This window comes from Rhinopithecus bieti, unplaced genomic scaffold, assembly GCF_001698545.2.
Source record: "Rhinopithecus bieti isolate Rb0 unplaced genomic scaffold, ASM169854v2 scaffold_64846, whole genome shotgun sequence".
Taxonomy (NCBI): Eukaryota; Metazoa; Chordata; class Mammalia; order Primates; family Cercopithecidae; genus Rhinopithecus; species Rhinopithecus bieti.
Genome location: NW_016825275.1, coordinates 664,785 through 677,572, shown reverse-complemented (window position 1 = coordinate 677,572; position 12,788 = coordinate 664,785). Strand labels below are relative to the sequence as shown.

Below are 12,788 nucleotides of genomic sequence, written 5' to 3'. Positions count from 1 at the left end.
ACAAGAAAAAAACCCATCAAAAAGTAGGCAAAGGATATGAACAGACACTTCTCAGAAGAAGACACATATGCAGCCAACAGACACATGAAAACATGCTCATCATCACTGGTCATCAGAGAAATGCAATTCAAAACCACAATGAGAAACCATCTCACGCCAGTTAGAATGGCAATCATTAAAAGTCAGGAAACAACAGATGCTGGAGAGGATGTGCAGAAATAGGAATGCTTTTACACTGTTGGTGGGAGTGTAAATTAGTTCAACCATTGTGGAAGACAGTGTGGCGATGCCTCAAGGATCTAGAACAAGAAATACCATTTGACCCAGGGATCCCATTACTGGGTATATACCCAAAAGAATTATAAATTATGCTGCTATAAAGACACATACACACGTATGTTTATTGCGGTACTATTCACAATAGCAAAGACTTGGAACCAACCCAAAAGTCCATCAATGATAGACTGCATTAAGAAAATGTGGCGCATATATACCACTGAATATTATGCAGGCATAAAAATGGATGAGTTCATGTCCTTTGCAGGGACATAGATGAAGCTGGAAACCATCATTCTGAGCAAACTATCACAATGACAGAAAACCAAACACCACTCACAGTTGGGAGTTGAATAATGAGAACACACGGACACAGGGCGGGGAACATCACACCATCACACACCAGGGCCTGTTGGGGGGTGTGGGGGTGAAGGAGGGATAGTATTAGTTGAAATACCTAATGTAAATGACGAGTTGATGGGTACAGCAAATCAACATGGCACATGTATACCTAGGTAACAAACCTGCACTTTGTGCACATGTACCCTAGAACTTAAAGTATAAAAAGAAAAAAAAAAAAAAGAATAAAGGCATAAGAAAATCCAGTATGAAAAGTAGAACAAAAGGTGGAAGATTAGTCTCATATATGCCTCATTACAAGGCTTCATAATTAAAATAACATGATGCTGGCACAGGATTCTATCACTGACACCATATAGAATCCCGAAACAGACTCCTGTATAATGAAATGTGTAAGAAAGACATTCCAAAACAGTAGGAAGAAAACGACTTTCTGTTCAGCAGTGTTAGAAAAAATGTATACACAGACAATGTAAATTCCACATAAATTCAAGACTCGATTGTAAAGATAATAAAATATAAAAGAGTGAAAAGAAAATAAAAACATCTTTCTGACCAAGAGGTAAGAAATCTTTAAACAAGAATCAAAACACTAAAGTCATGTATAAAAAACACTGATAAAATGGGATACATCAAAATTTAAAACCTCTGTAAGCCAAAAGTCAATATAGCATCTCTGCAAATAGAGAATATTTGCAACCTAAATAATAAAGGATTATTATCCAAAAACTCTGGTATACCAAAAGAATGTCAACCCCAATAGAAAAAGGGCAAACAATTTATATACTCAATTCACAGAAGGGAAGATACAAATAATACAATAAAAATACAAGAAAGATGCTCCAACCCAGTAGTAAGCAGAAAAATAAAGAATTAAAACAAGATAAATTATCTTTTATGTATCAGATTGGCAAAAAAATAATAAACTATTATTTAGGAAGCATTTACTCTCATACACTGATGATATAATCACTGCAAAAGGCACTTTGGTAATATCTAGTAAAATTCTGAAATACTTTAAACCTATGGCTCCGTAATAGTGCCACAGGATTCTTCAGCTGTCGCTTTTCCAGCTGGAATCCTCTGTGGCTAATGGCACCTTTTCGCAAGGTTTGCTTAGCCCGCTGGGCTCCTTCCACCCACTTGGTCTGGCAGGCTGCACTCCGCTAATGCTAAGCCTGGATCCCATGCACGCCAAGGGCAAGCCAGGCACGGAGTGGCAAGGAGCAGGCAACTCTGGGCACCAGCACAGGCACTGGCTCCCTGTGAGGCTGCAGCTAGACCAGGCAAACACTACAAGTGGCTTCCACTGGAGGCTCTGGGAAACATGGTGGCACTTAGAAGCTTAGAGGCACCAGGAAGCGCAGAGCCCCAAAGAGGGTGTCACAGTCCTGGCTCAGGGAGCCATTAGCTCTGGGATCTCTGAAGGCACACAGCTCTTCTCTTCTCCTTGTTGCCTGCAATGTGGTGAGCAGGATCAGAAGGTAGCATATTTCAGCCTTGTTTGCCTTAGGGTTCTTTCAGTTTCACCATTTGGCAGGTCCCGAGTCCTTCTCCCATATAGAGGAAGAATGAGGTACCTGGGTAAATGGTGGGTGAGCAAGGCAAGGTGCTTTACTAACAGTACAGATCTCAGAAGATCAGAAGTGGGTAGCTCCTATCCACAGGCAGGTCATCCCATTGAGCCTGAGACCCACTGAGACTGCAGCTCTCAGTGGAGAGGAGACCCAAAGTGGGTAGCTCCTATCGCAGGCAGGCTGTCCCGTCTTCCCGAGTCTGGTTGAATCCCAGGTTTTTATGGGCTCAGGAGGGAGGGAGGAAGTGTGTGCTGACTGGCCCATGGGCATCCATGGTTAGGCCCAGAAAACACACCATAGGTTCTCACTCTAGGCCAGATTTCACCCAGAACAGACAGCCTGGTCCCCAGGCTTCAGGCCAGTCCTGGCTTTAAGGTGGGGCTTCAATGTGGACCCACCTCTTTCCGCCCAGAAGCCTGTCTGCCTCCCGCTATCTATACATCATCCACTGTACCCAGGCTGTTTGTGCCAAGGGGTAGCTGCAGGCCTGCACCAAGTCACCCTCAGCACCCCTTTGGCCTCCCTCCCATGCTCGTCAGTGCCAAAAGTCCAGAGGGGGCAGAGGTGGCAGGGGGCTGGTGTGTCAGTGCCACTCTGAGTGAGGGCACACCTGGCTGGGTTGCAACACCACCCAGGTTCGGCCATGACTTCACTCCAAAATCAGAGTCAGGAGAGGCCAGGCAGCATTGGCAGGCACTTCTGAGCTTGCAGAGGTTGGGCGGGGGGCTTCCCAGGCCCCCAAGAGTGCAGGGATGCCCAGGTCCACAGCTGTGGCTGGGTGGCTGCAGCTGTGTCCTGGAGGGTGGTGATCCCACCCTGTCAACTCAGAAGGGGATGGGGCTCCCACCTGTTCCTGGCTCCCGCAGCTCGGTGGAGCTTGCAGTCCTGGCTGTGCCTCCCCGGCTGCAGCCAAAGTCTTTGCTGTGGCTGCTCCAGACGGGCCACCGCTGCCAACAATAGTATGTCATTTAAGCTTCACAATTTGTAAATTAGGTATTATTTATCTCTTTAATGCAAATTAGTAAACTGGGACTCTAAATGATTAAGTAATTTGCTCAAGATCTCAAAGGGAATCAATATATTAGCTTTAAAAATGGAGTAACAGGTGTGTGGGGGGCAAATATCAAATTGAATTAGGTAATTGCATCTTAAGACCTTCTTCTAACTGAATAAATATCAAAATTGTTACCTATTATTCTATATCCAGGACTAGAATGTCCAACCAGCAGAAAAGAATTCATTAACGAATGGTTCTCAATTTGAAGGAAATCTATTAGAATCACACATGGAGCTTTATCTAGCTATATAAATTCACATCTCTAACCTTTCTATCCACTTCCACAAATTGACACCTACCTATACTTCCACAAAGATTAGGAGAAAAAAAACATTAAAATGCTGCTTTACCTGGATTATCTCCACCAAACTATAACACAAAGTGAAGAAAGCATACAATCGGCTGAGAATTTTTTGTTTTAGATAAAACCAGTGACACAAAAGTAACACCCTATCTCTTTGCCTTTATTATATAAAAGGGGAAAAAAGACACCAGGATATGGCCTTATGCTAAAATTTTGTCCAAAGGAAAGGAAAAAAGAAAAATGAAAAAGGAGTTTCCATTTTACTAAAGGAAGTGATGTTGATTCATTCGCACAACACTCTCATCCCAGTACTACAAATGTTGCTCGCACAGAACTAAACATGTGCACAACTAGTACCCTCTAAAGAAACTCTGTGGAAAGCAAGAACATGTGTTTTCAATGACTCACAAACATTCACAAGAAACAAGTTTCGTTTAATAACATTCACTGTATTTTCTGTATCACAAATAGAGGTCCCTGCAAAGAGAACTGATTTTCTTAATAATTTCTGCTTACTCAGAATCTCTAAAAGATTTTCATGTTTTCCAAACTGTTCTGCATATCCATGTTTAACATTCATGGGCTGATGAAGAGTATCTTTCATTGTTCTTGCCCTTTCCTTCTCCATTCTCCTTTTCACAAATTGTACTCTTACCAAGACAAAACCTGTACTAAGAATGTGTATTAACATAATGAAAAAATAATGGAATTAACGCATGTCAAAGTGAGTATTACCAAACAAGGTAATTCTACATAGAGACTATATGCACTGTATCAGAAAACCTCTCAGAAAAGACTTAGATTTTCTCAAAATATAAACATTCATTACCAGTTTACAAGTAATTTTACATGACCGGTAAAATGAAAACCATACAGGTGCCTTGTACATGGAAGGAATTCAAATATTTCTAATCTAATTTTGATTTGAAGCATATAACAAAGTGGCTAAATACACAGGTCTCGGGTCAGACTGACCTCCACTGAACTTCCAGCTTCATCACTTAACAGTTACTCTAAAGCACTTAAAAATGTGCTCATGTCCCAAAGAAATCATCCAATCCTTTAATTTAAACTGGGTTTCCCATAGCACTAACTTTGAAGATAATTTTGGTCTTTCTACTAATAGAAGACAACAAGCTAAAATAATGGATTAAAATATTTCCTAGAACAAAATTTAGAGATGGGAAAACCTTAGGGATCTTTTACTGATCAGAAGATCAACTCCACAGCTTTAAGAAATAAAGAAGCAAAGGCTTTAAGAGGTTATGACTTTTCCAAGGTCAGATAATTAATAAACAAAAAGGGCATTTTAGAATTTAGGTCTCCCCCATACTTCACCATATCATAAGAATGACTGAAACCTAAAAAAAGTGTAAGAGGTCAAGGTTCAAAAAAGAGACAACAGGTTCTTGGTAATTTAATTCCATCTTAATTATAGTTTTTGAACTCAATTTGTCCTTGTTCCTCAACTGCCTTCTCCCACAACCCATCCCTACATATCTACACCTATTAATGAAATAAGAGGAATAAAGATCAAAAGAGCTATCTTTTCACTGGAATCTCTATCATTGTCCCACCGATGCCTAAATTACTCAAGAGCAAATAGTCAGCACTCAGAAAGCAACAAGGTCCAAGGCCACAAATACAGCTGACTAACCCGGCATTTTTCAGAAGAGTGATGTGATGCAGCAATAAAGAACATGGGCTCTAGAGCCAGACTGGAGTGGAATGACTGGCCATATGATTTAGGCTAGTTACTAACCATGCTCCATGCCCCTTCCACCCGGTGCCTCAGTTTCTCTATCCTTTAAAAAGAGAATAACATATCTTGACTGTAGTTGTGTGAAGATTAAACATAATCCAAAAGAAGCACTTAGCATAGTTTCTTCTTAGGCATATTGCAATTGTTTGACAAATGTTAGAGCTCTTAGGTTGATGATGCTGATATGCAAGCCCCTTTCCAAGCCAGAGTACATTCTGCTGTCTTCTAACACACACAGAAAAGCAAATTGAACTTTATTCTTTTGGTTACAAAACATGAATATTTTCCTTAAGATCACTATGCTATTCTTTTTTTTTCCCCTACATGACAGTATTAAGTTGTGTTTTAGGAAGAAAGGAAATAGAACACTACATTAATTTGCTTATTTTAAATAATAATTACAGAAGCACTAGAAGTGTTTACTTAGCAAATGAACATTTAAGCCAAATAGATTGTGTCTCAACATATTTATTTTGCCTTGAGAGTAAGTAGTTTTGATTTTAAATTTCTCTAAATATAAGCTGAAATTCTACACATATAAAAGACATACCTTAATAATTTTAGGACAAGTGTGATGCCGGCCTATGAAAATGTCAGAACTGTCTTATTTTAAATAATTGCTCATATAATTTATTCATCCACAATGTATCTATATCAATATAACTGTTCTGATTTCAATTGTTTTAAATCTTTCATTTATTCAAACTATAAAATCACCTCACAGGTAAACAGTTACTGCAGCACAACAGACAATAGTTTTCATTTATTTAAAGACCAAACGAAATCTTCATTGCTCTGCAAGTTGAAATAGCATCTAGGCCTAAATTAGCTCCTCGTGACATTAGTTCTCCTGACATAAGGTCCTTAGGCATCAGTGGCAGTTCTGAAGAGGCACAAACATCTGTTTGGTGAGTGTCTGAAGCTGTACATTATAGAAGGAGGTTAATTTAACCACGAGAAAAATTACACATGCCCTAGCATTTCAATCCTCTTTAAAAGCTCTAAACTTGGTTATTTGATAACCAAAGCTATTATTCGCACTGGCCAAGGTATTTTCTAGTAACAATTTATGTGTCCTAGGAGTCTTATTAACTCTTTCAGGCCATTAGGGTACCAACAAGAGCATTAGGGCCTGAAACCTAATTACAGGGCATAAAATGGTCTTAGTGCTCTGTTAATGAGCCTGCTGAAGTGACCAATTTTGTATCAGGGAGTACAAGGAGTTTCATTTCAAATGTTATTTGGACATTTTTTAGACTTTTACAGTGGCTACTCCATTTTTAGAAGATGAAACTAGAAAACTTAAAACAGTAACGCTAAAATTACAGAACTATAACCATAAAAAACTTTTTTACTAATTGAAAAATGTTCTCTGATGCAATGGCTAGTTTAAGTTCAGTCATCATAGGTAAAAACCGTAAATATTAAAACAGGGGTATACAGTCTACCAAAGTCTGTACATATGTTAATTAGGATCAAAAAAGTTACTTCCTTTTATTTATTTCACAAAAAAAGTTATTTTATTTGTTCACAAATTAAAACAACCCCAAAACGTCTTTGAAGAACCACAACTTAAATGTGTCTATATGAATAAAAGAAAATACACATATATAAGGACATACTATGAACTAAAAACGAGTTTCATTCTCAAAAAAGAAAAACTTTGACAAACCCAGCCAAAAACATGCTCTTTCTTTCCGGTTTTTTTTTTTTTTTTTTGGATGGAGTTTTGCTCTTGGTTAACCCTAGGTTGGAGTGCAATTGGCGTGTTCTCGGCTCACCACAACCTCCGCCTCCCTGGGTTCAAGCGATTTTGCTTTTCCTCAGCCTCCACCAAATAGCCTGGGAATTAATAGGCATGTGTTCACCACACCAAAGCTAATTTTGTATTTTTAGTAAGATTGGTTTCTCTACTGGGGTCCAGGCTGGTCTTCGAACTTATGACCTTCAGGTTGATTCCGCCTGCCTGGCTCTTTTTTCTAAAATAGTAAAAAACCTAAAGGAATGGATATAAATTTTATTATTTATTTATTTTTAATAGAAAACAAGTCATCACTATGTTGCTCCAGGCTGGTCTCACCACTCCCCGCACTTCAAGTGGACCCCTCCTGGTCTCAGCTTCCCAAAGGCTGGGATTACAGGTGTGAGCCACCCCATGCCGGCCAAGGATTTTTTTTTAACTTTTAAAATGTCTAATAACAAATAAAAACGTACAGGAAATTTAAAAATCTCTATATACTCCTATATTACACACATCCCAGAAACTACACAATTAAAAAGAAAATTTCTGAATAGCTTGTTGCCCCCCGTGTTTTTTGAATTTTTCTCGTTTATCTGACAACCAAGAAGTATAGATACCAGATGTTTAAACAGTCCATAAAATATAAAATCACTTAATTCCTTTATAATATAAATTCAATTTATACCACAGTAATTTTATATTTAAAGTTAACTGCATTAGATATTTTTTTGGAAAAATGGACCCACCCAGCCCAACAATGAAAAGGGAAAATAAAGAGGGAAGGTAGAAATTTAAGTAGTAGAATTAACCCAACATTGAAAAAAAAACCCGCAGGTGAACAAGCCTATGCAGGAGGTCACGAGAACAGTCCCTGTCCCAAAGATGACACTTTAATAAATAGTATGATAAACTAATGAAATAATATTTAATAAAATACTGTAAATGGCTAGTTTTAATTTTCAAGATTCAACCATGAAGCAGAAAATGAAACAATTAATACTTCAACATAATGTAAACATTATAAATTTGAACACTATAGAATGATAAGTGGAAGCTGAAGAGAATTAGGTTGGTAAGGGAACAGAAAAGATAAAAATATAGAAACTGATGTTTAAGTTCTACACTGGGGCAGTTAGAGTTATTGTTTCAAAGTCAAATGAGGCAATAAATCAGGCTTCCAAAATACAACTTAAGAGGTTATTAGGATAACAAGTAGAAAATATGGTAACACCATTGATAAATGTTTAAGAATTTAAGTTCCCTTGTCTTCCAAAGGTAATATTTGAGTCCAACAGGGAAAATGCACAATTTAAGAAATATAAGGCACCATCATTTACAGAAATAGAAGCAACCCATTTCCAAAGAAACAAAAAACATCTGCGATAAGATAATGAAGAAGATGAGATGGAAGAGGTAAGGAAAAGGAAAAAACTTTACTTTTCATGTTATATACCGTTTTTTACACTTCTTGAGTTTTTTATTGTTCCATGTATAAAATTATTTCTTATATTTTAAAAATGCCATCCTAAAATCCTGTGTTTGTGATTTTAGATGGTAAATATGAAAGACATAAATACCAAAATATTTTAAAAGTTGCTTGATTTAGAATTAAATACTGTTGACTACAAATAATTTTCAAAATAAAAAACATTTATACTACAATCTATTTTCCTTTCAATTTGTGCCTACATCAATTTTTTTCCTGGGTCTCTGTAAAGAGAAAAGAAAGAAGAAAATTCAACAAAAGTATGCAGAATATATTAACGATAATGTGAAGGTAAAAGGAATGAGAAAAAAATGTGTGATTCTTAAAACTATCAAACTTGCCGGGGGCCGTGGCTCAAACCTGTAATCCTAACACTTTGGGAGGCTGAGGCGGGTAAATCCCTTGAGGCCAGGAGTCCAAGACCAGCCTGGTCAACACGGAGAAACCCCATCTCTTCTAAAATACAAAAAATTAGCCAGGTGTGGTGGCACACACCTGTATTCTCAGCTAGTCAGGAGGCTGAGGCACAAGAATCACTCAAACCTAGGAGGCGGCGGTTGCAGGGAGCCGAGAGCATGCCACTGCACTTCAGCGTGGAAGGCAGAGAGAGACTCTGTCTCAAAAAAAAACTACCAAACTTATTTCATAAAATCTAGACGTAAGAGAAGAGTACTTTAAGTATTAACTAATGTGAACAATATACAAATATCCTTAAAATAAACAATTTTCATTTTCCCCATATGCTTTACTCATTCTTTTAAGATTTCAAAATATATTATGAATAAGAATTGTTATATTTTCATGATGAAAATAATACATGTGTTCACTTTTAATATAATGATAAATGTACTGGTTTTCTAAAACAATAACATCTTGTTTTAACTATTCAAGTTCAATAATTTCTTCTCAACCCAAATCAGCAACTGGCTTTAGTGTTTCTGCGTATCTCTTCATAAAAGCAAATGTGAAAGGAATTTAGAAAGATGTCCAAAGTGCAAAGTCATCTCCATTCTGAGTACACAACAGAAATAAAATGAATAGAGTTAAAACTTTTTATTCTAACACTTAGGAAACTCAAGGAGTCATGCTGGGCTTATGTGATCTAGTTTCAATACCTCTAGTTACAAATATATAAATTACTAGAATCAAGGATGAATTGCTTGGTGTAATAGTATAGATGGGCTATATATTGCTCAATACAGTACTGAGCAATTCACACTTTAGAATCAGAAACGAGTTCAAGCTGTATACTATTTACATGTTTGCAAACGTGGGCAAGTCACTTACATTCTCTGAGCATCTTCTAAGTTAAGAACAATAATATCTATTATAACAGGCACCAGGGCTTGTTATATGCTAGACAATTTAAAATGTTAAATCACATCTCCAATAGTACTGAACTACTACTCTCTAAATAATATTTTCATTTTCATTCAAGTGCTCAGCTTTTTCTGCTTAAAGGGGCATCCCTTAGTACAGTTTCATGACTTTAGTGTGGCAGATCACAAATGAATTAGGTGGATGATTTGTTTCGGCTGCCTGTGGCACTATTAGATTATCAATTCTCATTTTGAGGAGCAGTTAAGGTGCTAAAAAATGTTTTTAACTAAAATTTATTTACTATTCTCATATATATGTATATGAAAAGTATAAAAATAGACAAAATCAGGGTAAAATAATGAGATAAGGAATATATATGGTTTATAGACTTGAGGCTCATATTTTAATTGTAGTTTTCACATTTTACCTTTGACCCTGAGGTTACATGCACTTCACCCTATCAGACCTCTCCCTTTCTCAATTATATGCAAGAATGACAACACGGAAATCTCTCCTGCTGTTTCAAGTGCAAGAAAAGGTACATAAACTAAGATTAATACATTGTTAATGAGGTTCGGTCATCTTAGAAATGGTAATATTTCCAGTTTTAGAATTGAGGTTTACAAGGAAAAAGGATCCTGAGCAAGAATAAAACAGGAAAGAAAATGGAGGAAAATTGGTCAAAGAATAATAATAGTTGCCATATATTCGACACTGGTATGTGAAAGCCAGATGCTTTAAATAAATCATTTCTTATATTGCCAGCAACTTTACAAGTAGGTATAATCATCTCCATTTAGAGATGAGCAACTGAAATTCAGGAATGGTCTACCCAAAGTCACTCATCCAGGAAGCAGCACAGCCAGAACTTAAACTGAAGTCTGTCTGACTCCAAACAAAATTAAATCATACCAAGCTATTTCCAGAACTTAAAATTTCTAGCACATCGAAATTTCGTTAGAGGGCAGTTACTTCTTCCTTCATTTGAACAAGAAGAGACAAAAACTAGCTGCAGAAATAGCTTTTGTTGTCGATGACACTCCTTCCTTAGTTTTCTTCTTGTTAGTCATATGAACAAAAGAGATTTCAGGGTAAAAATGCCAGTATTGTATGCTTTTATTCCTAGTCAAAGGATGCTTTCAAAACAATTCCCAATAGCAGGTGGGTCATCAAAATGATGGAAGGAAAGAAGAAAGGAGGGAAGGAAGGAGTGAAAGGGAGAGGAGGAGAGTGAAAGAGAGGTGACAGGAGAGGGAAAAAAAAGGGAATAGAGGGAAACCAGTAGAATGTACTTTCTTCATTTAAAATATAATGTGTCTATCTATCTCTTTTCCTCTCTTTTTAAAAAAGTACATTTAACTCCCCTATGTGAATTCTTTTAAGTTCTAAGAATTCCAATGACACACTAATTTGCTTTCACTTTCTGGAAAGTAACAGTCTTACCATGAAACTTTGAGGCTTCAGGATCATTCACATTGATAGCAATTAATTTCCAATCTGTTTCACCTTCATCAATAAGAGCCAAAATTCCGAGAATCTTCACATGAATAACTTCTCCACAAGAAAGAATCTTTAAAGAGAACAGAAATTCACTATAGGCTTTGGAGAGTTTACTCACATATCACAAAATCCATATAAAAGATGAAAAGAACTACAGATTGAAATGTAATAAAGCCTCAATAATTAAAAATAATATGAAAATAGCCAAAGTCTGCCTTGCAATGAATGTCCCTTTAGAGTTAACTTTCTCAAAATTTCCACTTTCACCAATGATTGAATTACTTTACTAATAAACAAACAACTTGCCCTCCCATTGCAAACACCTAAAAAACTGGACAGAATATATGAAATCACTCATTTCAGACATTAAACAACAGGCAGTACAGGACTGTGACCCCAGAGAGAAGTAAACAAACGAGAAGAGACATCTGATTGCCCTGGCTTTCTGCTCAATACACGTTCCAAACTATGGTAGAGAGAAAGGAACCCTGTAAGAGGACAGGGATCTCACTGAGGTTAAAGAACAGAGTTTAAAAAAAAAAAAATGGAGAGGATGAGGCAGCTGGAATTTGTAGGGCATGGTACTAGAGATAAGAAATAACTACAGCAATATACATTGGGGTTCCCTTGAGACATGGATTAAACACTAACCTGTGCATGCATGGGATGAGACTCTATAAGTCAAGAGAAGAATAACTGCCAGAGACCTATAAAATGAATTCCAACCACCCAGGAAAACCTCATTCAGCACAAGGGGCACTCACTAGTGAACCTATAACAGGCATGCCTTAATGGTAGGACTAAACTGACTCTCAAATAAAGGTTACTCTAGACCTGTGCTAACAAAGTTTTAAAAGTGCCTGGATACAACCAAACTGACTCACAATTAACTACCTGTAAAAACAAATATTCTTTAAAGGAAGACAACAACATCCAGACACTCAACATAACACAACATCCAAAATTCTGTCAATACACAAGAAAATGTAAGCTCTAAATGGGGAAAAAGATTAAAAATCATTCAACAGAAACATTTCCAGAAATGTTAGATGATGGAATTAACAGATAGGAACCTCAAAACAACTACTGTAAATATGCTCAAAGATTTAAAGAAATGACATGACAATATGGAAGGGAGAAATAGAAAACATAAAAAGAACCAAATGGAACTTTAAAAGCTAAGACATACATGATCTGAAATGAAAAATTCTCTCAACAAGCTTAACAACAAAATAGATATTGCCAAAGAGAAAATTAGTGAACCTGAAGACACTGTAACAGAAACTTTCCAAAGTGAAGCAGAGAAACAAAAAGGATAAGAAAAAATTAACAATCCCAGTGTCCTCTTGGACAGCATCCAGCACTCTATCTCATGTATAAATGGAATTCCAGAATGTGAAAGAGG

At 36.9% G+C, this 12,788-nt stretch overlaps 1 protein-coding gene across 1 annotated transcript in view; it reads right to left on the bottom strand.

Annotated features, from left to right (window-relative positions):
* PPA2 (inorganic pyrophosphatase 2) overlaps positions 1–12,788 on the bottom strand; it is a 115,813-nt gene that overhangs the window by 53,775 nt on the left and 49,250 nt on the right. Inside the window, exon 7 of the mRNA XM_017862961.1 lies at positions 11,327–11,453. Coding sequence (XP_017718450.1) covers positions 11,327–11,453 — 127 coding nt within the window. The remainder of the gene's footprint in view (positions 1–11,326; positions 11,454–12,788) is intronic.